General features: G+C 43.9%; 1 protein-coding gene across 3 annotated transcripts in view; it reads right to left on the bottom strand.

Annotated features, from left to right (window-relative positions):
* Positions 1-26,727, bottom strand: part of DAPK1 (death associated protein kinase 1) — a 201,547-nt gene that overhangs the window by 74,629 nt on the left and 100,191 nt on the right. For all 3 annotated transcript variants that reach the window (XM_037851022.1, XM_037851023.1, XM_037851024.1), the window contains one exon: positions 24,801-25,022. In XM_037851022.1, coding sequence (XP_037706950.1) covers positions 24,801-25,022 — 222 coding nt within the window. The remainder of the gene's footprint in view (positions 1-24,800; positions 25,023-26,727) is intronic.

The raw sequence follows: 26,727 nt of genomic DNA, 5'->3' as shown, positions 1-26,727 counted from the left end.
TGTTTGATTAAAACCAAGAAAGGAGGCGCAAGTCAGTCCTCGAACTTTCTCTGTCTACCCTTCTCCCAAGACCCTGCTCAGATCTCACGTAGTTCATGATGACACTAAGGCTGTGGCTTGTCCCGAGAGCCACGATGTTCAGCCGGACATCAGGAGGGCCAGGGAGCCCCCATTTCACTGGGCCAGCCTTCACCCCAATTTCTTTTCTCCATTCCTGATTTTTTCCTGGGAGGGTAGATGCTCTGGCCATAAACATCTACCGATACCATCTCTAGTCATTAATCAAAAGAACTGAAAGTAAATGAATTCAATAGAGGTTTGGGAGCATGAAAAGAAACATTATTTGAAATTTTACTTCCCTGTTCAGCCCTCAAAATCTCAGAGGGTAGAAAGTGACCTGTCTTAGCTTCCTAGATCTGCTGTAACAAGGTACCAGACTATTCGGCTTAAACACAGAGTTGTATTATTTTCACAGTTCTGGAGGCGAGAAGTGTGAAATCCAGGTGTCAGCAGAGCCGTGCTTCCTCCGAAGCTCGCAGGGCTCTGATCGTGGCTTGTGCCATAACAGTGTCTGCCGCACAGCCGTCTCCCTCTTACTACCTCCAAATTTCCTTATTCCTAGGACACCACGCACATCCACACTAATCTAGTTTGTCCTCATATTAACTAATAACATACTCAGGGATACTATTTTCAAATGGTGTGACGTTCACGGGACTGGGTTAGGACTTCAACAGCCTTTTGGGGGGGACATAACTGAACCCGTAACCTGGACAAAGGAATTTTTTGCACAGGTACTGTCTCATGCATGCCACTTCTAGGACCAGAACAAAAAGCTCACAGTTGTTGCGGAACAACAGAATAATGTCAGCCAGGAAATCAGTCAAACCGTTGTTACTTTTACTCTTTGCTCCAAATTTTACATTTTGCTTAAGAGAAGGAAGATTGATGGAAGAGAGATGAGCAATCCATGCAGCAAATTTAGAAAGCAAGTTTAACCTCCTTTATTAGGTCTCTGAGTCAGAGTATTTCAAATTACAGCATTATTATGGAAATTGTGTGAAATGCATGCTAATAAGCATTTGCTGTTTCCACCAAGAGATCTGGAAAATATGCTGTTCCCTCTCTTCCCCACGCCTTCCAACCACCAGAAATGCCTCCCTGAATTACACAAACTGATATTAGAACACATATAAGGGTACGGCTTTATCAACAAGGTAGACCTGCAGAGTGACTTAAGAGACCTTATTATAGGATTGCAATTTCTAAATGAAAAAAAACAATACTCCATACACTACAGTTGCCACCACTGATTCCTGTTTTGCTGGCTTTTAAGTTACTTGGTCAAAAATCCTGCTTCCTTAAAACAGAGAGACTTTTGAGCATTTCAAGCTTTTTCTTTTTCTTTTTAATGATGCATGTCCAACAGAGTATCCTGGCATTCTCTCTCTTGTTTGGCATATAATCATGCATGACATTTTTAATTCTTTGAGGTGAGAGTACATTTTTATTTCTTAAATGCCATACAACAAAGATCAAATTTTTAAGTGTGTTTGCACAGCTCAAAAATAAAGATATATTAAGAAAAAAACAAAACAAAACACTGGTCTAGGTGCAAGACAGACTTGAAGCAAGTTGTACTTTTGGTTGTAGGTTCTTTGTATATTATAAGCATTTATTTAACTTGCTGCAGTTTCAAGTAAAAAAATTTCCAAAATGTATGCTCAACAATAACATTAAAACGTTTGCAGCATAAAAGCAACAACAACAACAGCAAACACACTACAGAGGCCCCTGACTCTTGTCAGGAATTGATTCGGTGCTAAATCTGCTCATGATCTTAACTGCAGTGCTATGATTTGTCATTGTAAGGATGGATTTCCCCATTTAGTGTTACAGATAATGTGGGGTTGGTGAATTCGGGGCCCATGGAACAACTCAGGGACCAAGTATGTTCCCAGCTGCACCTGCCCAGGGTCTTGGGCTGGATGCAAAGCCCTGGGAGGCAGATGGTGCCCCTGACAAGAGGACAAACTGGGCCCAGCACGCAGACCCCCAATTCCAACTTCAGCCCTCTGTGGACTTCAGCTTTCCGAGCTGTAACATGAGAGGTCAAGTGTGTGCTACAATAATTTGGGGGAGCGTATTCAAAAGGCATTCAGACTCAGCCAGTGGGGCTCAAGAATCTGCATTGAAGTCCTGCCAGTGATCCTGATGCAGATGGAACACATGCTGAAAAGCTGATCTTTTGGGTCTTTTCCAGCTTGGATATTTTAAGATTCTATGATCCTATATGTGTATGTGGCAGAACTACAACTATGTTCCCGCCAAACTTACCTTTTCCTCCCGGATGCTTGGCTAGCCTACATTTCCAACTCCCTTGAATCCAAGACTTGTTCTAACAAATGGAACACAGACCGAAATGATGTGCGCCACTTTCAGACCTGGCCCCTGACAAACCCCACATAATCCTCCACTCACTCTCTCTCCGCTCTCCTCTCTTTGGCCTCCTGAACACGGCTGATCCAGCAGAGGATTCCAAGGAGGACTAGAGTGTGGCAGAGGCTTCAGGTAAATGAAATACGGATCCCTGAGTCACTGCTTGGAGGAGAGCCACCCAAGGAGCATCCACATAGGACTTCGAGTGAGTGAGAAATGAATCCTACCATGTTAAGCCACTGAGATTTTAGGGCCGTGTTTTGTCTGCTGTAAATATAAATCTACTTACCAGCAGCAGTAACATACAGTAGGGCCCCTGTATCCACTGGGGATATGTCCCAAGACCTCCCATGGATGGCGGAGACAAAGGAGATAAGCCAACACCCTGTCGTGCACTGTGGCAGTGACTTCTGCAGTTTGAAATGCAACAGAAAGAGTAGGATGGATTTTGTCTTTATGCTTCATCATGTCACAAGTCAAAGATTCCTTCTTCCCATATAACCTGACACTCTATCTCCGCATACAATTTTCTTTCTTTTTTCAATTGTATCGAGAATTTTTGCTTTTTTACTAATAGGAAGCACTTCATTGGCTTCTCTTAGCCCTACCAGCACCACTACTCTTGCACTCTGGGGCCCTTTTTATAGTAAATAAGAGCTTTCTTAAGCAAAGGCAGCATGCAAAGTGCGAATGAATGCAATAAGGTGATCCCTGAGAAACCTAGAGGCAGCCTGGAGGAAGGTTTTCCATGGAACTGTGAGTCTGGGGTCAATGGGAGATGACTCAGGTACTGGGCTAACAGGCTTCGCCATGTTATAGCCTGTACTAGTTTGGTGGGCAATTTGCAACTTATGAAATATTTTTTATTTTCTGGAATTTTCCAATTTTTTTTTCTTTTTTTTCCAATAGTTAACAGCAGATAACTGAATCAGCAGATACTGAATCAGCAGACATGGTGATACATTTTTAAAATTAAAAGAGTATATCAAATTGAAAGCACCAGGCTCACCGTTCCCATTTTCCATTTCTGTGTAACACTCTCCCCAGAACTTAGTGGCTTTCAACAGAACTCACACTCGTTACACACCCATCCTCTCTTTAGGTTTCTAAGGATCAGGAATTCAGGAAGGGTCAACTGAGTAGTTCTGGCTCAGTGCCTGTCAGTGGCTCAAACAGAAGTTGCAGGGTTGCTGGGGCAGCCTCTCTTTGTGTGCAGCCACCTGTCACCATGCGGTCTCTCCATGTGGGCTATAGGTTGGCTTCCTACCAGCATGGCTGCCTCAAGGTAACTGCTGCATTGAACTGGCAGGTCAGGGCTCGAAGGAGTGTTCCAGCAAGTAAGGCAGAAACAGCCTCAGAATCACACAGATTCAAGTGAGTCACTAGCCCATCCAGATTGAAGGGAAGCTGGTGTTGACACCACCTCTCGATAGGGGAGCTTCACACGGTTCTGGATGAACATGGATGACAGGATGTAATGTCACAGCCATCTTTGGAAAAATACAATCAGTCACACAAACTAGGACAGATGAACTGCAATTCTCAACCTTGTTTCATCCTAAATGTATCTTTTCTAATGGTTGGGTATAGGTAGAAACTAACTCCAAAGTTGCAAACAAAATATCACAGGATGGCTAGAGCGACTCAGGAAAAGAAGGGGACGCAGGATTAGAATTCACCAATGTTTTTGTTAGTCTTGCTTTTGGACTGGGAGGTCAGACTAATGTGGGTGAGAAATGTATATCTGGTCTTGTCTTTGGGGCTTAAGTAATTTCCCTAACATTCTGAGATGATGCTTCCATTAAACAACAATTCTGGTGTATATGATGTAAAGATGCAAAGTGAAATACAACAACCATCACTTGGTTTTGCCTCTAATTAAACCAAAAATTAAAACTCAATGCTCTAGTGTCCTCATCACGTGTTGAATGTTTTCTTGTTAATCCAGAGGAAGCCACTCAGAGTTTCACTATCTCACCTCTGACATTCTAATTTACATTTCTTGGGTAACTGAGGGCTTTGCAAATGCAAAACTGAAGCTGGGGGATAGAAAGGGAAGATAAAATGTATCACCTATCTTTTTTTGCATTTGTGAAACAGGTGTGAATTTAAGGTTGGAAACAGAGAGACTTGGGTTTGAGAACTCTTTGCTTATACACTAGGCTGCACCAGATCAAATAAATAATATCAAAGGATTTCCTCACTTTATCACATCTCTGAATTAGCCCTACATCCTTTGAATCCAAAATGCAAACTCTATATGAAAATACATTTCCCTTTTTCACTCCAAGTTCAAGTAACAACAAAGGAGTTCTGGGGATTCTCCTGGTAAAACCTGCCTGGCACTCAAAATTCACAGGGGCAGTGATCTTTCCTTTTCACCAAGGAGGTCATGCAAAAAGCAGGAGGCTTTTGAAGGTTTCTAGGACAAAACCCGTGAGGAAAGGATACTGTTCAGTGGTGAAAAGGCACTGCTGGCAGGCATCCTAGAGTTACATCTGGGCCCGTTAACTCAGACAGGTTAAGTTAAATTCTCAGCCTCAGTTTCTTTGTCTGCAAAATGGGGGCATTAGTTCCTACTGCTAAGATTACTAATGGGGCTAACAATACGACTTGGGAGATGAGTGTCTGGCACAGATGGCCACTCCTATAAATATTCCTAGCAACAATTCGTGGCCTTAGCTCCTCTTAGCCAGGGGCCTAAAAACCCTTGAAGCTACTCTGTGTGTACCTCTTATCCAGATGCTAGGCTTACGGTGTGTGATTGTGATGTGTCTGTCATGTTCACAATGGAATGTGGCCAGATGAGCCCCTGTGGTTATGGTTTAAGAGTGGGGTTTTCCTGAAATAGGTGGATTCCTGGAGCCAAAAATTTCGGTGAGAGGTTGGTTCTTAGAGATGAAATAAGCAAGTTGGAAGATGGGCCTTGGCTCTGTGAGAGACACCTCCCCCCCCCCATCTGAATCTTTCTCTTGCATATAAACATAAAGGGGTGTAGATATGCTTGAGAGCAGCCCCGGGGCAAAGGGGAGGGGGATAGGGGAAGGTGGGGTAGGGTCTGAGCTGGGGGAAGTGTCCGCAATCCCAAACTCAACCGGAGAACCCCGCACTTTATCAGCAAGGCCATGAATTAATGCAACTCTCTACCTGTTCCCTCATGTCATTCCTAGCCCTGCGTAAAGTCTTATTTAAAACCTTCCAGTCCAGTCTCAACTGTACAAAAGGAAATTGAGGAAAAAGGTGTGTCCCTGACAAGCAACTGTTCATTGGACTGTTGCTGTTTTTAATTGGTTGACAGGTGTTCCTTACATGTTCCAGATACTAAACCTTGATCTCTTATATATTACAAATATTTTCTCCTGGTCTGTCTTTTGTCTCTTAACTTTGCTTAAAGTGATTTTGTCAAACAGAAGTTTTAAATTTGGATGCAGTCAAATGTATCAATATTTTCGTAGAGAACAAGATATTCTAAACCAAACATGAGGACAATGAAACAGCAGGTGGAATTTACAAACTTAGTAGCTCTGGGAAACAGGGTCAGGTACTTAATCTTTTCATGCTCATGGATATTGACGATGGCTGCCCATGAACCTGCAGTGGCAAGTGAAATTTCAAAAGTTATTTTCAAGTACTACTTTTCCTGCCCTGAGTGTCTAAATGTCTCTATACCAGGGTGAGAGAGACCTCTGAGAAGTGGATCTGCCAGGCCCAGTCAAGCTGCCCCAGCTGAAGGTGAGAGAGCAGAGGCAACTGTTACCTACTGAGCCTGCTCCAATTGTAGCTCTGTGATCAAAATAAATAACAGCTGCCATTTTGAGTCAGTAAGCTTTGAGGTGGTTTGTTATGCAGCAATAGATACAAGAGATAATCAGAAGAGCGGCTCAGAACCCTACTGCCTTTGGTGTTTGTGAGGAATAAATGACATGAGGGACAGAACGTGTTTAGTTCAATGCCTGGCACATAATACATGTTCAGTAAATGACAATTTATATTATTCAGGAAAAGTGTAGCTGCAGGAACTCAAAAGAGTTTTATCTCCTGTCTTAGGGGATTTGTTCCTCGGGCTGAGCTTTCTAGAGTGGTTGATGCTTTTCATGGCTTCTTCACTAAATGAGATAAAATAAAAGCATTTAGCATAAAGTATTTCACACAGTAGCTGCTCAGGAAACGTTAAGCCCCCATCAAAAATCCTTCTCTTTGATGTCTGGAAATTTTTAAAAGAGCTCTACATTGTCTCCCACCACCACTCCCATCCCACCCTCCAAGCCCGCTTCATAACCGCTGCATCTTATCCTCAACTTCTCCACAAACAGACAATTTTATTTCAGTTCTTTCATATAGATGTTGACACAGGGCCTCCAAGGTTTCAAGGAGGACAGACTGCGGCACAGAAAACCTTAGATGATGGTGAACAAATGAAGAGCTGGTCTATATTCTTTTAGAGACGGATGCTGTGTGCACTGGTGCGGGACACTGATTACGTGCTTCGACTTGGCGGGCCTGGGCTGGGGGGCCTGATCAGCCCCTGGGGAAGGTGGTGGGCACGGGCGACAGCGCCCTCCACAGCCCCCCAGGCCTGAGAAAGTGAGGCCGGAGGCAGGCCCCATTTCCTCACCCCAAAGTACAATCGTTGGGGAGGGCTTGCCGGAGAAAAACCCCACCCCCGTGCCTTACCCGTACCCTCCACCCTCTTCGTCACCGGAGCAACTCCCGCACCTTTTCAATCAACCTTCACGCCCTCTCAGAACCAATCCAAGCCTTTAACCCCTACAGCTACCCCACCCTCTAAACCGCCCGATATAAGCTTGTACTCTCCCCTAATAAACTCTCTTGGCTTCTTCATCCTAAAAGAAAGGTGTCCCGCCTGTTCCTTTCTCGCCGCCCTCCATATTTTGCACGCCTCCGCCGGGGACCGGGCCCAGTCCCCCGCCTCTCCCTCGCCTCCGGGAAAGAGCCCCCGCCGCCGGTACCCTCCGAGCAATCCTAAGAGCCTAGGATTTAGCAACCGGCTGCCACTCCCCCCCACTAGACGAGTCAACGACGACCGCACACTGGGGACCAAACCCGTTGGCTCTGCCAACTGGGACAAGAAAAGGAAGATTCCAATATTATAAAAAAAAAACAAAAAAAAGGAAATAATTTGGGACCCCTTAAAAGTAACTCCCCTTGCCTCAAAGATCTGGTATTTAAGTCATGGAGAAATAATCTGTGAAGTTGGATTACGGTATGATCTCTGCAGAGAAGTGAAGACTTAAAAGTAATCACTTTCATTCATAAATGAAAGAGCAGAATCATGACTTTCTTTTAGCATCTAAGACGGAAATAGAATGCTGGATTGGTAAAAAGAAAATGCATCACAATTTATCAATATCAGCAGGCACCATACAATGTGGGGCTACACTCAGCTGTTAAGAAAGTATGCTTTGCTGACAAAGCGTAATAGTGATTGTACTTTGAGTCCAAGTGGTCCCCTGATACGATTATCCAACCCCATCACTTAAATGATGACATGCTCACATTTGGGCCAAATGATTAACTGGCAGTTTGCTGAAGCAGATGTCCAAGCAGGAGGCTGCATCTCTGATTTTCCTTTTCTAAACGGAGGGCTCATTATGTGCAATAAAATGAGACCTGTATAAAACTAGCTAACAAGCTAAAAAAGTTTTTGATATTCTCTTTCTCTTTAAGGGAACAGACTCTACCCTCCCTCTACTCACCAAACAGATTGAAATAACTGTAACTCTTGAAAATATGCTATTGGTTCAGAAAAGTAGTTTACAAGAGTCATCTCTCTGGAGAAGAAAGCTTTGATGGTTTTTGTGCCACTGAGGCCTCCTGCCCAAGTGGTGGGTAAAGCATTACATCCTACAGAGTGTCTTATAAGGGGAATCATGACACCTAAAATGGATTAACATAAACCACAGCCCTCCCACCCCCAGTTTGCACTTGCTCATTTTTTGATTCTCTACTTGCATTTTTGTTTCCACAGGGGATAGGGAGAGAAGGGGCACAGGAAAGAGAATTAAATGGGGCAGGTAACATAAAAATAATCCAAATAGATCAAGTCAGAATTTGTTAAACGCTCCCAGAAACCTCCCAGGTTTCAGGAAGGAAAACAAGAGAAAAATATAAGACAGCAAGAATGAAAAGTATTCATAGAATCAAAGTATTTGGGCTCAACATGCTTCCCAAATAATTTCATCAGGCCAAAGGATGTTGTTGGAGAGAGTGATAATGGGGGAGAAAGAGCCATGCTTTGGCTGAGGCTTTAGGCAATCCAACATGGAAGAAACCTTGAGAGTCTAGGGTTTGGGGGCTTAGCAGGCACGGCAGCAGAGTGGTAAGGAGTGTAGATACTTGGAGACACCCAGGCTTCAGTTCTAATGGGGGTGGTGGGAAGAGGAAAAGGAGGGCAGAGAAGCAGGCTCACAGTGTCCACTGACAGCAAAATTAATAAACAAATTCAGAAGAGAAAAAACAGACGCCAGCAGGTAAGAAAGGGAACCCGGAGTCAGAGTAGATCCCTAGCTACTTGTGTTGGGAATGCAGCATGGATTAAAAACCTGAAGCACGAGAGTGGTATCCATCAGTCAACATCCAGAGGACTGCAGACAGTCTTAAACCCTACATTTTAAAAGAGATGCGGAGTCTAGAGAATAGTCAGAAAATGTCACACAGACAATGGTGGGGCGCATATAAGGAAAACAATAAAGATTGTCCTGTCTCTGGAAAACTCAGAGAGGAGAGGAGATGCAGAAATGCGTAATGTCACCAGAATGGATGAATCTTGGGTAGGCAGGTTCAGGCAGAAAATCCTGGAGTTCAAAGGCCAAGCTTGCCAACTGGGTTACCATCAATGGGTTACAGGTGTGCAGACATACACACACCCAGCCCTCCAGTGTCTGGATGGGGCCTTAGGGAGCCTAAAACTTGAGGGTGGTCATCTCCAGCCACAAACAGACTCATCCATTTACTCTCATGCTCCCAACATATTGTCATATTCAACATGTACTGTAATAACACGAAAAGGCCTGAGAAGCATTGCTATAGGTAATGTAGGGGTGGGTCGGTGGGCTGAAGAGAGGTTGAGAGACAAGCTGTAGATCCGCCTTCCAACTGGGCCATGCAGATTTCTTAACTAAAGAAACTACCCCTATAAAAAGAAATAAGAAACTCAACAGCTAGAATGGCCAAGCATATGCCAAGCCTCTTTTGACTTTAATGGCTGTGGTCCAAGCTTTGGAGACCCACAGAAATAACCGGGCCAACTGAAAGTGGGGCAAATGGAAAATCCGGGCAGCCAGACGTCTTCAGGCTGGGTAATCATAACTGGCGCTAGAACAAAAGGTAGGCGGGAAGTAAACCAAGCTGGGGAGCCATTCATGAAGGTTTATTCCAAAATCAATCTCTCTCGTCTACTTGAAAACAAGGAAAGGCTGTTATCCAGGGGAAGCACAGAGTCCCAGCTCCACCCACTCCTTGACTAGGTTTTTCTCTGACCACTCCGCCAAAAGGGCTAAAATGAAAGCTGCCAATTGCTGTGTAATGACCTGGAAATCCCAGGATGAAAGTCCACCAGCTCATCAGACAGGGGGCGCCAGCCAATCCAGAAGATGGCGTGGCCCGTTCATTAGCCACACACTGTAATGCTTTGCTTCTAGTCAAAATGGGCACTGAGCACAGTGGCCCTTCCCTTCGGTGTGAGGATGGGTTTGGACAGGAGTTAGGAGAGTTGGAGGAGGAGGAAGAGACAGATAAGGTGGAAGAACTGGAATTTCACTCAGCAGGTGGTGAGGCTGACAGATTCCTTCCTATTTTAGCTTCTTCCCTTTGAAGAGCCTGGGCCACTTGATGGAAAAGTGGGGAGGGGCAATCAGGGCCAGAGGAGGGGCCTCCTGTTGACCACCTGGGGAAGAGGGAAAGGGAAGGGGCACCTCCACCTGCTGAACATACCCCCAGAAGCCTGACAATCCACTCTGCTGGAGGAGGGGGCTGAGAATAAAGAGCCGCCCCCAACCAGAGGTGATGAGATTGGCAGCTTTCTTTCAACAGCATAGTCAGTCTCTGGCTACAACAAGGAATAAAGAAGTTTGCAGCCACGCAGAATGCCACGATAGCCAAAGGTGATTTCCCTCCATCTCTCCTTCCTTCCTTCCTTCCCACGAAAGGGGGGCTACTTAATGTAGGTCACAAATTATGTGGAAACTTCTGGAAGCAACATCTTATTGCTTTGTTTTGTCTCTTCATCCCAACTGTCCTTACCCTACAAAAACCCTTCAGTGCTGGTGCTGCTCATCAATAGTCTCCCAGATGGTCTCCTTACCTGAATTCAACTTCAACCACTTTTATGTAACACCAGTTTGTGCTAGTAGTCACATCTCCCGGAAAGTTCACAGTCCATTAGAGAAGAAAGACATACATAAACATTTAAAATATAGTAGGGTAAGTGCTATAATCAACACACTTCTAAAATGTCATGTAAACATATGAGAAAAATGTTAAACCTAACTAGGATAGGTAGGAAAGCTAAAGGGAGGGGGTAACATGAACTGGGCTTTGATGGATGTGTAGAAGTTCTCCAGGTGAAGAAGGTATGGCATTTCAGGCAGCAGGCATAGCAGAAACAAAGGCTTAGTGGTGCCTCAGAACCTGGTATGATCTGGTACGGACAAGAGGTTCTCTGAGGGTTGAGCGTCAGGGGCAGAAATGAGAGGGCTGGAGGGAGAGGGCTGGGATATGAGGAGGGGGCTGGGCAGGGGCTCAAAGAGCCCACACAGTCTTCAGAATCCTAGGCCTCATTCTGGGCACAGTGGGGAGCTATCAGCCTTTTTAAAGCTTTATTGTGACATAATACACATGATGTAAAATTTGTCAACTTAAAGTGTACAATTCAGTGGTTTTAAGGAAGCTCACAGAGTTGTGCAACCATCACCACAATCTAATTTTAGAACATTTTCATCATCCCAAAAAGAAAACCAGTACCTATTAGCAGTCACTACCTATTCCTCCCCTCTCCTGAGTCTCTGGCAACCACTAATCTACTTTCCGTCTCCATTCATTTGCCTATTCTAGACATTTCATATAAATAGAATCATACAATATGTGGTGCTTTTTTGACTGTCTTCTTTCATTCAGCTTAGTTCATACATTTTGTAGCATGTATTAGCACTTCATTCTTTTTTATTGCCAAATAATATTCCATTGTATGGATATACCACTTTTTGTCTGTCCATTCATCAGATAATGAACATTTGGGTTGTTTCTATTTGGGGGCTATTATGATGCTATGAGCATTCATGTACAAATTTTTGCATGGGCAAACGTTTTCATTTATTTCAGGTATAATCTTAGGAATGGAATTGCTGAGTCATATGGTAACTCTATAGTTAAACACAGAGTTTTCCAAAGACTGCATCATTTTACATTATCACCAGCAAAGTATGCAAATTCTGGTTTCTCCTCATCCTCATCTTCACCAACACTTGTTATTGTCTGTCTTTTTTTATTATAGACAACATGTGGGACGTGGTATCTCATTGTGGTTTTGATTTGCATTTCTCTAATGACTAATGGTGCTGAGCATCTTTTCCTGTGCTTATTCATCAGAGGTTTTTAAGCAAGAGAAGTAGCTGTTTTGAAATAAATCTGGGGGCAATTTGGAAGGAACATAAATTAGAGGATGCTGTTATCATTAATGAGATACTGGACTATGAGAAGTATGAGAACAGTAATACAGAGAGAGATTCAGGAGCTACTTCAGAGGCAGAATCCATGGGACTTAGTAAAAGGTTGCATGTGTGACACAGTGGGGGTTAGGGGAAAGACACAGGAAAGAGATGAGGATGGTTCCAAGATTTCCAGTCTGGGCAACAAGGCAAAACCACTGACAGAGCTAGAGAAGAAAGAAGAAGGAGCAGGCTGGGAAGGGGAGATTATGAGCTCATCTGGGAGATGCTAAGTTTGAGGTAACTGAGGGAGATCCTCTGGATGGAGGTGTCCAGTAGGCAACTGGAGAAGGATATATTGAGCTCAAGAGAGATCTAGAGACCTAGCAAGATGAAGACTGAAGATGGGTCACTGGATTTGGAAAGTAGGAAGCTTCAGAAGAAGATCCTTTAGTGGCAAGCAGAGGGATGAAAAGGCTGACTGAAGTGATCTGAAGAGAGGATAAGAGTCAAGAAAGAAAAGGAAGGAGGTATGGATTTCTTCCTATCTCCATAACAACCCCACTCCATTACATCCATCATACACAGAGATGCCAAGGAGCGTCAAGTCAACCGCCATTCCTTCAGAGATGGATGCAGAACCCAAGGGACAAAAGAGCCTGGAGGGCATAGCTATCCTCCTGGGTGAGCCGCCCTCGCAGCGAGAAGCTTCCACTTGCAACAAGCCGAAACTTCCAGCCCTTGCCCTCTATGTCTCCACCTCCCCATTACAATAAAGTTTTTAATACAGTGGGAAATAGGGAAAACAAAAGGAGGTCATGCTTCAAAAATGTACTTTCTTTTTAAGAATTTGCGTTGACTCTCTCTCTAGCTAAGCCAACTTGAAAGGTGAAATCACTGCCCTGCCCCCCTACGTGGGATCAGACACCCAGGGGAGTGAATCTCCCTGGCAACGTGGAATATGACTCCCGGGGAGGAATGTAGACCTGGCATCGTGGGACGGAGAACATCTTCTTGACCAAAAGGGGGATGTGAAAGGAAATGAAATAAGCTTCGGTGGCAGAGAGATTCCAAAAGGAGCCGAGAGGTCACTCTGGTGGGCACTCTTACGCACAATTTAGACAACCCTTTTTAGGTTCTAAAGAATTGGGGTAGCTGGTGGTAGATACCTGAAACTATCAAACTACAACCCAGAAACCATGAATCTCGAAGACAATTGTATAAACATGTAGCTTATGAGGGGTGACAATGGAATTAGGGAAACCATAAGGACCACACTCCCCTTTGTCTAGTTTATGGATGGATGAGTAGAAAAATAGGGGAAGGAAACAAACAAACAGACAAAGGTACCCAGTGTTCTTTTTTACTTCAATTGTTCTTTTTCACTTTAATTATTATTCTTGTTATTTTTGGGTGTGTGCTAATGAAGGTGTCAGGGATTGATTTAGGTGATGAATGTACAACTATGTAATGGTACTGTGAACAATCGAATGTACGATTTGTTTTGTATGACTGCATGGTATGTGAATATATCTCAATAAAATGAAGATTAAAAAAAAAAAAGAATTTGGGTTGATATATCAGAACATGAGATAAAATGGATCCTCATCATTCAGTGACAAACTGTGCAGTCTTCAGTCCTGGATGGATTCCATTGGGGGCACCATGACGTTTGGACTGCAAGGATTGAAGTGTCTGAAGGAGAAATCCCTTTGAACACAGAACTTGATTATTTTCTATTTACCCCTCCAAATCCATGCACCATCCTTCTCCACCCAGTTCTGGGTCCAAGGAGGCTGCTCATAGGGCTGAATCCAAGGGTTCCCTTGTCAATTGGCTTCTGGTTTGGTTTGGCCAACAGGCAGCACTGAACAGAAAGGATAGCAAGGTCGGCCCCATCTCATCCCCGCCAGGCTGTCCCTGGGTGTCTGAATCACTGGACTGAAGGCTCAACTACCATTAGGCGGTCCTCGCCATAAAGTTATCCTTTCTGGGTCTCTAAGACACATCTTTCCTTCTCCTTCAGGCCTGAGGGTGATGATAGCTCCTTGCTTATTCTAGGCTGCTTTCCCAGCCCTTGTTTTCCTTAAACCTTCCACACGCCCTTGTTGACAGTCCCTTTAAAAAACGTTCTTCACATTCCCGTTTGTGCATGCCATCTGCTTCCAGGCCCTAATATTCAAGATTTCACTCCTTACTCTTCAGGAAACTTGGTCCAGAGCACATTTCCTGAGGCTCAAGAAAGCAGATGGACACCTCACAAAGCATGCCCTCCTCAGGGGTTCACTTATTTTCTCTTGAGTCATACGGGACCTTTCATGACATCATGTAGTTCTCAATCTACTTGGACTTCACAAACATTTATCAGGGCACCCCCAGCCTAAAGAGCTGTGGAAGCCAAAGTAAGGCACGGTCCTGCCCTCCAAGAAGTTTACCAAATATGCACATGGAACTGAAAACCCAGAATGCCAAGAGTGTCATCCACCTCCAGGGCTTCATTATTCCCACAGAAAATCTAGAAGATTTTCTGCTTTCTCCCAATTTCATGGGGATGTTGAGAATCAAGGGGCAAGAACAGCCTGGCTGCCAGAGAGGCAGAGTGGAGAAGGACTCGGGAAGGGGAGGGGTCTTCAAAGTCCATGTTGGCTGTCCAAAGCTTCCAAGTCACTTCTTTGAAATTGAGAAGCGGCAAAAGTGACTCACAATTCACTGAAATGAGAGAATCGCTGCTCTAGAGGGTAAGGTCAAAGCTCAAAGGAGTGAGGTAGCTTGGCCCTCTCCCAATACTTGAACATCCTGCTCCTGAGTTTGTCTTTCTTAATTCACCCCACCCCACACCACCCCTCAAGATGACAGCTTGGCAAAGATGGACAACGTGGTCTTGTAGGCTAGGTCTTACAGTGGCTTTGCAGAATTTAGGGCTCAGAAAAGTCAAATAGAAGAATTCCCTTTCCCAGTAGCTACTGTCTGAGAATTAGAAAAAGCTCCCTGCCCATTACCCTACCCCAAATCTCCCTCCTGCCCCTGGTGATCTATATCTAGGTAGAGTGGGTGCAGATTTCCTTATATAGAGGATCAAATAGCCAAGACAAATGGGGGCGATAAACCACCCTTGTGGAGGCATATGCCAGGATTAAATGAGATGATGTACAGGAAAGGGCTGGGCACAGCGGCCAACCCACAGAGGTACCAATGAAGCCGTTTCCCCTTCTCCAAGGAGAGCTACTCTCATCGTGTAACTACAGCCTCTCTCAGGGAGGTTGGTAAAGGTCCATGCCCAACTGGAAGGCGAAATGAACATTCTTCCCTAAGCTTCTGAAATGACTGATCGATTCTACTTGCATTTTTCCATCAAGATATTGAAAAACAAATTACCGACACTTCTTTCATCTAGGGAAGATCAGGTAACTGAGTCCATGTCTCATACCTCATATTGATTTTGTCAATAAAGCAGCGGTCACTTCTCACTGTAGCTATGCTTAGCAACTGCACTGGTTTACAGTCTGGAGATAAACCCACATCCAAGTATGGAACACACAAATATTTACTGCTGTGCAGCTGGGGCAGTGATGTCTCTCATTTGTAACTAAAAACAAGTTATGCAAAAGAACAAACAAAGTGGTTAAACATAAGAAAGTGAGGTAATAGTTAGTTGTTGGGAGATATAAATTAAGACATGAGGCAGAAGGGGAAGCCCTAAGTGACTCAAGAATGGTCCTGGAAAGCTTGATATTGACCTGCACCAGATCCTAATCCAATAAAGTAATGCTTCCCATGACCTGAGTCTCGGCTTGCTCACTTCTGGAGCACCAGCCAAGGATGAATTCTCCCCCAAAGTCCTGTCCCCAACCCTGACCCCACCACCATCCTGGGATTCTGAGTGGCAGCAGTGTCCACATGTGGGGGAAAGCCAGGCTGATGGTTTGAGCTGAACTGAGACCACTAAACCGGCAGCCCTTGGACCTGGGCAGGACCTGGGCTCTGGGTGCAGAGAGGCAGCCAAGCAGCCATAGCAACAACCACGAAGAGAGCCCGTCACCGGGATGGTCTCTGCCACTCAGAGAGGAAACCAAGGCAGTGAAGTGAAGGCACAAGGGAACAGGGGAAATCAAGAGCTGGGGGGTGGGAGGGGTCAGTTAAAACCACAGCTCCACAGTTCCCTTCTAGTACATTCCTCTCCATATGTGGGTGAGGTGAGTGGCCAAATCAGAAAGAGTAATAAGACTTGCGACACGGCTGTGAGTTTCCAAGAGAAGTGTGCAATGAACTAGAGTTTGTGGTTCCCAGGAAGAGGGTCTGTGATGGTTAATTTCACGTGCCTACTAGGTTAGGTTATGGTGTCCAGCTGTTTGGTCAAGCAAGCACTGGCCTGATCGTTACTGGGAGGATATTTTGTAGATGGATTTGCAACTTTAGTCAGTTGACTGCATCTGTGGCTGGTTGCATCTACAATCAACAAAGGAGATAACTCAGCAATGAGGGACGTCTCCACATTCAATGAGATGGAGATCTTAAGGTGAAAACAGGATTTCAGAGAGTAGAAAGAAAAATTTTGGCCTTTTCTTCACCTACCCACCTTCTGGGAAATATAACTTCACCTTCACCAGTTTCCAGCTTGTAGTCTACCTGACAGAATTTGAGCTTGCCAATCCCCACACTCATGTGAGCCAATTCCGACAATAAATCTCACTATGTATACACACACACACACACACACAATATATATATATATTTGGTTTTTCTGGAAAATCCTGACTAACACTGGGTCCAAAATAGAATGGCCATTTGAACTGGTGCTATGGAAGTCCCTAAAGCTGCCTAGTGGCAGCAATGTCACAACAGTTTTCCAAATCTTAAGTATTATGGGGCTTTCTTGGAGTTAAGCAATAATCCCAAATACTCCCTGGGTATATATCATGTACAGAGAACAGAGAACATTAAGCTGTATATTAAAATTATGATACAACCTAGAAACCAAAGATCCATGAGCAAACAGACTACATATGCAGTTTGCTTTTATGACTTCTTTTGTCCCAGTTTTTCTAAGACCATCCAGAAACCAAATAATCCACTTAAGTGAGTAAAAATACCCATTTAATAATTCTCAGGAAACACTTTTCAACTGAATTGGCAAGAAGTAAGAGTGTGGGGGAAGGCATACATACAGGCTTTTATTTCTCAGAAGAAAGCCTGAATGGAAAATAACCTATTTTATGTGACTTAATTCATTGTTGTGAAAGGCTGAGACTGTTGCCAAATGCACTTCAATTCTCTGTTCCTATCTAATAGTTGATATCTGAAAAGCAGGTTGCCAAAATTGTAACCCAGAGCAGCTCTTGAAATTAACTTTGTGAATAAAAACAAAAGTTCAAAAAGTCAAAAGAGCTGGCTTGAGCTCAGGGAAGAAAGAACAAATGGAGCAGCAAAAAAAAAAAAAAAAAAAAAGGCATTTAAATTCTATGTGTGCTTTTGTGACTCAAGTACAGGGAGAGGAGAACGGCAAAATGGAAAGGCTTCTGCATTAGAGACGACTCATTGATCAGTGTCACTTAGGATTCTATTCCTGTATCCAGTTTAAGAGAACTTTGACACTTTCAAGGTAGTATAAAACTCCCTTTGATCCACTGCATTTATTTTTTGAAAGGCTGTTGTCATTCTGGGATTTCTGATAAGTGTACCAAGTATTCATCCACATATATCCACTGCATGTATGTATAATTTAAAAAAAGACATTCATATTCTTATCGTTTGCATCATAGTTGGGCTGTGAAAGAGAGTAAGCCAACTTAGCAAGGATCCTGCACAAAGCGAACCAATATTGTGCAATTGTCTTGGTGGTTGTTTGCGATGAACAAATTCAGTTTCAGAAATTATTAACTTGGCCAAAGTCAAACAGACACCTCAAGAGGATTACTCTGTTTCAAATATATGCTTCCAAATTGAAGCAGAACAAATATGGGTTAAGGAAACAATTAGGGTTAAGAGTCCAAACTGCCTTCATTTCTTTGGAACAATCATGCCAATGCTTAAGGGCAATTTTAGCATTTTCACTTTATAAAACTTTTTTTTTTCTGAGTTCTTTCCAACAATAGATTTTTTTAAACGGTGATTTGTTCTGGTTTGCTAATGCTGCCATTATGCAAAATACCAGAAATGGATTGGCTTTTATAAAGGGGGTTTATTCGGTTACAGTTAAAGTCTGAAGGCCATAGCGTGTCCAAACGAAGGCATGAACACAAGTATACCTTCACCAAAGGAAGGCCAATGGCATCCGGAAACCTCTGTTGGCTGGGAAGGCACGTAGCTGGCGTCTGCTGATCCCAGGTTGTGTTCCAGCTCCACTCTCAGCTGCTCTGCATTCTTCAAAGTGTCTCTCTTGGCTGCAGCACCTCCTTCTGTCTGTAAACACTTTTATAGCACTCCAGTGATTCAATTAAGACCCACCCTGAATGGGTAGGGTAACACCTCCATGGAAATTATCCAATCAAAATTCTCACCCACAGTTGACTGAGTCACATCTCCATGAAAACACTCAATTAAAGGATTCTAACCTGATCAACACTAAATGTCTGCCCCCGCAAGATTGCATCAAAGAACATGGTGTTTTGGGGGACATAATACATCCAAACTAGCACAGGGTTATACATACATTTATATATGTAAGAATAAATATAAATGAATGTATGCAAATAAACACAAAATTTCCCCCCTTTTAGTCACTTTATATCTTAACATGTCAACCTCTTAGACAGGTGATTTAAAGCTACAAAGGTAAATGCTACAAAGCCGACAACAGCGGGGTAACATCCACTCCTTCCTTTACATTAGGATCAGAACCCTGCTCTCCTCCAATCCTTCTCTATCCAGGCCTAATATAGCAATATCTACGCATAACATTCTTTTTCAGTTGCCTGGTGGAACTACCAAGATGGTGTATTTTGTTTGGTTTTCAGTAGCTTATAGCACTTCAGATTAATATGTGAGTGGGCTCCCAGCTCAGCAGTGAAGTTACCTGTTCATCCAGTGCTTCTCAAAAGGAAGACCCCCAGACCAGAAGCAACAGCATCAACTGGGAAATTGTTAAATATGCAAATTCTTGGGTCCCACCTCAGACTCACTGAATCAGAAACTGTGGAAGTGAGGCCCACCAATCTGCATTTTAACAAGCCCTCCAGGAGATTGTGATGCATGCCAAAGTTTGAAAACCTCTGTTTTAAGCCATTCTGTACATTTTTAATCAGCTTACAATGCTAAGTGTGTTTCTTGTCCCTCCAACAGAACTAAATAGTCTCTGACTATATCAATAGCTACTCATTGCTTGCAAAAAACAAGCTAGAATCTGGAGGTCTATGGAAGCCATGAATGGCCCTCAGATATGTTTTATTTTGTCCATTCATGAAAACTATGCCAACGTTAATATTGTTGACATTGAAAACCTAGATATAAAAAACAAAATGCACCTTTATTACAGGCTTTCCTTAAAAAGTTGGAAGATCTGTAACAATGAATTCGAAATTCCCCATGGCAACAAGCAACTGACTGGCAGCTGCCCCCTCAAGATTGGCCCCAGTCCCCACCATTCCCTAGTGCCTCCCTTACAGGTTTTACGCAGAGCACCCTCACTCATTCATATTGCCTGCCTTGTCCCTATGGGCCTTTGGGGTTGCACCCTGGCTAGGTGGAGGAAAGTGAGACAGAAAAATGTATTGCCATCAAATACCAGAAATTTTTAGCTGCTTCTGAGCAGCAAGTTTAGGAATGCAATTCCACAAGCCAGTGCTTCTGATGAGCAAGGCCACATACTGAAGAATTCGCACCAACTTTAAGTTCTGTGAGTTTGGCTTCACTTCTCATCAAGTAACATGGTGTGCCAGTTTGAAACTGTTAGAAACCCCAGAAGAGCCATGATCTTTTCAGTCAAATCTTGTTGGGTGGAACCTTTTGATTGAGTGTTTCCATGGAGATGTGACTCACCCAACTATGGGTGAGACCTTTGATTAAATTACTTCCATGGAGGTGTGGACCCTGTCCATTCAGGATGGATCTTGATTAGTTCACTGGCGTACTTAAGAGAGCTCATGAGCCGACACAGAGGCTGACGCTTAGAGATGGTTGGGGAAGTGGATAGGACATTTGGAGATGCTAAGCTAAGAGACGAAGCCCGGAGTTTGCCCTGGAGAGGCTAAGAGAGGACTCCCAGAACGCCCCAGGAGGACCAAGCAGAGAGATGAGAGAAGCTAAGAGAGACAGAAGCCCAGAGACATTTTGGAGAAAGCTATTTTGAAACGCAACCTAGGAGTAAAGAACAAGCAGACACCAGCTACATGCCTTCCCAGCTGACAGAGGAGTTCTAGACACTACTGGCCTCCCTCTAGTGACGGTATCCTCTTGTTGATGCCTTGGTTTATAGACACTTTTATGGCCTTAGAACTTAGGTTATTTGTAACCTAATAAATCCCCTTTACAAAAGCCAATTCATTTCCGGTATTTTGCATAATGGCAGCCATTAGCAAACCAGAACACATGGCAAGTTATGAAATGATCCAAGTGCGGAAGATGAAAGTTCTGTGTTGGCTTGCTCGTGCGACAAGGCACAGCATAGTATTCACAGATTCACAGATTTCTGAATCAGCATGACTTCACCAGGGAGCAATGAGATGTGGAGGACACGAAATCACGATTTGAAGACATTGCCTGTGCCTCCTTTCAATGTATTTGCCATGCTGAAGGGCAACAGCAGATTAGCTGTGAAAAGATTATTTTCCAGTGAAACAAGCATAGGGGTGGGGAAGGGGGAAGTCACTTCTTAAAGCTACTTTCAGGGCTTGGGAAATTTTTAATGGGCAGATCCTGGACCACAATTTGACACCTGTGCCTTTAATGTAGACACCAAACCATCTCTGCACAAATGAAAGAAAATATATTGTTGCTAAATCTCATCCAGGTCTTTGGGGCCTGGATGGTGAAGTAGCAAATGAAGGAGTGGTTTGGAATCTCTTTATTTCAGCATTAAGGAAAGGCCTGGAGTTTGGAGGAGAGGGTTTACACATCAAAGTGGAGACAGGTAAAAGGTTTCAACAAGGGAGCAAGCTTTATCAGTAAGCTTGGAAGGAAGTTTTGCTCACCAGAGACCATATAAAGCAGTAATTGCCCCCAAAAACATACCCATTCAAAAATGAGTGAAGTAGAGGATTCAGATAAATGGCCACTATAATGCCCTGTGGTTATTTGCTGACAAATTCTTAACTTTTATTCTCTCCTTAGGCAACAGTATATCTCAGCATGAGTAAGAAAGAAATGAGGAGATGGAATATATCACTGATGACTCTAAAGCTTCCTTTAAGGCTGTGTGAATTTGGAATGGTGATAATTTTCTCAAAGGCAAAGGCAAAAATGACTGCTTCTCTTAGAAAGATTTAATATGCTTAATAGTCTACTGAAAACTGAAACCTCTTCATGGCAAAGTAAATGCATAACAAAATGGGACAGGCCTTCCGAAATAAAAACAAGGGTGCACTTTTCCTTTTCGGCATGTCCACCCAAGTCTGGCGGATGAAAAAGCAAACACAATCAGCTCACAGGTGAGGGTGGAGTTTGGGAGGAGCAAATAACCAGCATGTGTCTAACCCTGAGAGGAAGGGGAGATGGGAAGCTCTGCAAAGGGCCATCTCCTAAGAAGTCAGGAGGCTGGCGACTGAGGTCTAATAGCTGCTCCCAGGGAGCTGGCTCAATTCGTATTACAGATCACCAAGCAGCAAACTATACAACTGTATGTCGTCACGACCTAAATAATAACGTACCAACAAGATCAAGTGCAGGTGGGGCAACTGGAATCCTCATCTATTGCTGATGGGCATGCAAAATGGCGCAACTACTTTAGAAAACAGTTTGGCGGTTTCCTGTAGACATGCAAACATACACTTGCCACACAGCCCAGCAATCACACTACTAGGAATTTGCCCAAGAGAAATGAAAACTTATGTTCTTTTAAAAGCCTGTAAGCAAAGTTCTATAACAGCTTTGTTCATGACCACCAAATACTGAAATTAACCCAAATATCCTTCAATGGGTGAAGAGATAAACAAACATCTATGCAACGGAATACTATCCAGCAATAAAAGGAACTACTCATAAACACACGTAGATGAATCTCAAAACCATTATGTAGAATGAGAGAAGCCGGTTTTCGAAAAGCTATATACTGCATAATTCTACATTTATAACATTCTCAAAAAGACAAAGCCATAGCTCAACTGTTGCCATGGGGAGGGCTAGGGGAAAGGTGACTATAAAGGGATAACACAAGGGAGTTTTGGGCGGTGATAGAATTGTTCTGTACCCTCATTGGGGTGATGGTGACATGAATCTGTACATGTGTTAACTTTCAGAGAGCTGTACACCACTTCCCTCCAAAATCAAATTTACGGTATGATAATTAAAAATTTTTAAATTCAAATAATAAAAAAATAATTGAATGCCATCCAATTTATGCATAGAACAAATGCACAAAACAGAAAATATCTGTGAAATGGGGTCAGTCAACAGAAGGTGAATCTGGAATAAACACACAGAATATGGTCAGTAAATCACGGGAGCCATTCCTATATTTTGTTATGCAAAGGGACAAGTGACTTTCTTGAGTCACAGGGCATAGCCTGGTAATTCTTTGAAAAGGCAAAACAGCTGTGATTTGTTAACATTCTTTTTCTAGGCACTTTGTATTTGTGGCAGCTTCCGACATTACGGAAGGACATGTAGGCTTAAAGACAGGGTCTTTACCCAAGGATTTTGATCTCAGTTCTGTCTGGCTCTGAATCCCCAGCAGCACTGCAGCCTGCGGCTCCTGGAAATCACAGGGAGGATAAAGCACCATCATTTGTCTCTTTACCTTAGCTGAACGCTGAATCCTCTGACCCCATAATATCCTGTTTTTCCCTTGAAGCCGTGGTTCCACCAGGGGGAAAGATTTTGCCTCCCAGAGGGATATTTGAAAATGTCTGGAGACTTATTTTGGTTGTCAGAGGCGGGCAGATGGGGACGTAAGGCATGGAGGTGTTTACTACAGCATCCAGTGGGCAGAGGCCAGGGATGTTGCTAAACATCCTAAAACGCACAGGAATATCGGGCCCCAAATGTCACCAGTGCCAAGACTGAGAAACTCTGACGTGAAGGAACCAAGCAAGCAAGCAAGCAAGCAAATATCTACTGAGCACATTGTGTAAGCCTGGCACTCACTGTGCTAGGTATTTTAAGCCTTTTATCTTGCTTATCTCCCCCAAACCCTTTAGGGTGGGTTATTATTAACCCCATTTTGTAGTTAAGAAAGCTGCTGCTCAGGCCTGTAAAGGAATGTGCCCCAAATCCCAGGGATAAGTCAAGAGCTATGGCTGGACCCCAGGTACAAACTTCCTTTCACTTTCATCTCCTCTGGTCTCAAACATGCCCTTTACCTCCCCTCTCCACCCTCCAGAGATATGTGCAAATAAGAAGAGCTGTTGGGCTGGCAAAAGAGCAAATCTCAAGTCAAGAGGTTCCCAGGAAATGGGTGGAGCCTGTTATCACTAAGAACCACCCCAAATTGGGTTTTTACAGAACCTTCTCCTGGGTGCACCCCTCAGTGCCTGGGCCCCTGGATGGCATCCTCTCCTCTCCGCAGCTCTTCCCACTGTCCTGCAAGAATTGAGATTCAGCACAAGGCCTGGGGCTCTGTGCAGCCAGCACTCAGTGGGGGCCGGGGAACAGGGAGGGGCAAGAGAAGGAGACGGGCAACCTCACAGGGCAATGTGCTCCAACCGGCTCCCCAAGGGCAGAGCTTGCCTGAGAAAATAATCGAAACACCTGGAAAACAAGTCCCATCATCACGTCTGAGTGACTCTGGTTCAGCTGCATCCCTTCATATAATTAGTCTTGAAAGTTTCAACAGTTCAAAATGGGGTGCGCCCACTGAACTGTATACTTGCAAGTGGCTACCATGGGAAAATTTACGTTGTATATATGTTACCACAATAAACATTTAAAAAACAAAAACAAAAGCATAGAACTGTACAACACCAGAGTGAACCCTAATGTAAAGTATGGATTTCAGTCACTAACGTAACTAAAGTATTGGTTCATCAATAGTAACAAATGCACCATGCTAATGCAAAATGTTAATAACAGGGAAACTGGGGGGAAGGGGTGTCGTGGTAGGGAAGACAGGAACTCTGTATTATCTGCATGATTTTTCTATAAACCTACAACTGCTCTAAAAAAATTAATTTTTAAAATGGGGTGCGTGTGTGTGTATAAGATTGAGGGTGGAGGAGGATGGGAGGGAGAAGAGAAGGAGGGAAAAAGGAGGAGGAAGGAGGGAGGCAGGGAGGGAGAGAGAGGGAAGGAGAGGCAGAGAAGAGGGGGAAGGTGGGGGGAGAACAGAGAAAAAGAAGTGGAAATACAGGAGAGGCTAAGGAAGAGAGTGAGAAGAGAGCATCTGTGTTTAGAGTTTAACTCAGGTTGGCGATAAATCCCGGAGCCACAATCCTGGAAGCTGCTCTTGAGAATTCCTGGACCTGCAGGTGAGTCTCAGGTGAGCACACCCTTGTTCTCCCACGGGGCAAAGCCAATCCAAGACTCCGGGGCTCGAGAGCCTCCGACCCGGCACCGTGTGCCCCACTCGTGCCCCAGCCCCAGCCCCACCAGGCTGCAGGCGGCACTCACAGTTCTAGAATCAGGATGACGTCCGTCTTGTTCTCGTACACCTCGTGCAGGGTGATGACGTTGGGGTGCTGGATCTCCTTCAGGATGCTCACTTCCCGCTCGATGTCCTCGCGGCTCACGCCCCGGCGGCTCGATTTCGTCCTCCTCTTCTTGATGAATTTGGCGGCGTACTGCAGACCGGTGCTTTTCTCCCGGCATTTCTTCACGACCGCAAACTGCCCACTGCGGAGAAGATGGAGGCAGGTCGGCAGTCATTTAAATAGTCTTTACTGTTCATTAAAAGACAGGGTTGGAGCGAGGATGTGACATTTAGGATGTTACCCCTAAAATGTCTCCTCTCACGACTGCCAGAGGGCAATGGAATTGGGAACAGAATAGTTCAAATTGTGGAAAATTTGCAAATTCAGTTGGGATATTTCTTATTATAGTTTACTTTTATTAAGTACATCTTTACAAATTGTGCACAAGGAATAAAAATTATTTTCTTATATTTTACTGAATGGATACTAATGTCTGCATTTCTGTGCTCTCCTCTTTCCTTCCCATTCCAGATTCTAGGACAGCAGGAATGAGCTCCCCCACCCGTACTCACTTTCCACAAACACTGTTCCTAATATGTGTAGTCTCAGAACTAAGGAAAGAAGGGCTACAGACCAGGGTTTTGGTAAAAAAAAAAAAAAAAAAAAAAAAAAAAAGGGAGAGCCCTGCCTCTGATGATACATTTCTAGCACCGATATCTACCAATTCTAATACCCAGAACACAAAAAGCTATATATTGTGGTCACAATTCAGGGAATGAATGGTAAGCCACATGAACTAGACATTTATTAGCTGCTTCTCTAGCATCCAACTCCCCTCTCCTCCACTTCCAACAATTTCTATGTCTAGGGATCCTTCTGGTTCTGGGAAGCTAAGTCTATCCCCAACTACAGATGTGGATGGTGTGACTTAGGCTAAGGAAACCAGAGCTTTGAATTCTCCTGGCTCCAGTGACAGATATATGGCATAAGTTAAGACCTTTCAAGGTGAATCTCAAGATTTTGTGGAGAATGTATAGAAAAAGTCTTTTTCTGAGATTGGATGTGACCATGGAACTAGATAACCCCAGAAACTTCTGCCAGTCATCTTGGGACCATGACGAGGGAGCCAGTCTTGGGGTGAAGACAACCACTGCAGAGGCAGAGCTGCTAGGCAGGAAGTAATGAGGTCTGTGGTTAACACTGTGGACTGGCTGGATCAACCCTAGCCTGAAGCCATCCCTTTGGATTATTCAGTGACAGAAACCAACAAATTCCCTTTACTGCCAAAGCCAGTTTGATTTGGGTTTTCTATTACTAGCTAAGGACAGCACCCAGGACATGTAACCAGAGCCTTCTTCCCATACACAAAATAGTATAATAACAGAAATTGACAAAAAATAATAGGGTGAATACGCAAGCAGATGAGATCTTGAGAGCTAAGGAGGCTGGCCTGAAAGTAAGTGAAACACAAACGAAAGACCTTTCCTGAAACGGTGCTGGCACCCCCACCTCTTCCCCAGCACCCAAGAAAGAGTCTACCCACCCCTCACAGGATCTGTACATTTCTCGGCACCTGCTGGAGAACTGCTCTGTAAAGAATTATCACACTTATCTTTAATGAGCTTTATTCTCCTAATATGAAGACAAAACAGGGAGAGGAAAATCAGGTTAAGGATAATATTTTGATATGAAAAAACAGACACTTTAAAACGTTACTCATGCACATCGGCAGCAGGAGGCCAGCAAAGGTAAAACAAAGAGTGAAGGATTATTTTTAGAGTGGCGTCAAATTTTTTGCCTGGCAGGTTATTAATGCCCTTTGAGCCTGTATTCTCTCCTCACAGAGACGTTATGTTTCCCCCGGGGAGAGGACTCAAAGCTGACCCAGGATGGACAGGGGGCAGTGC

The sequence above is a fragment of the Choloepus didactylus genome, chromosome 10 (genome assembly GCF_015220235.1).
Source record: "Choloepus didactylus isolate mChoDid1 chromosome 10, mChoDid1.pri, whole genome shotgun sequence".
Taxonomy (NCBI): domain Eukaryota; kingdom Metazoa; phylum Chordata; class Mammalia; order Pilosa; family Megalonychidae; genus Choloepus; species Choloepus didactylus.
Note: the sequence above shows the minus strand (reverse complement) of the source record. Positions and strands in the feature narration are given on the sequence as shown.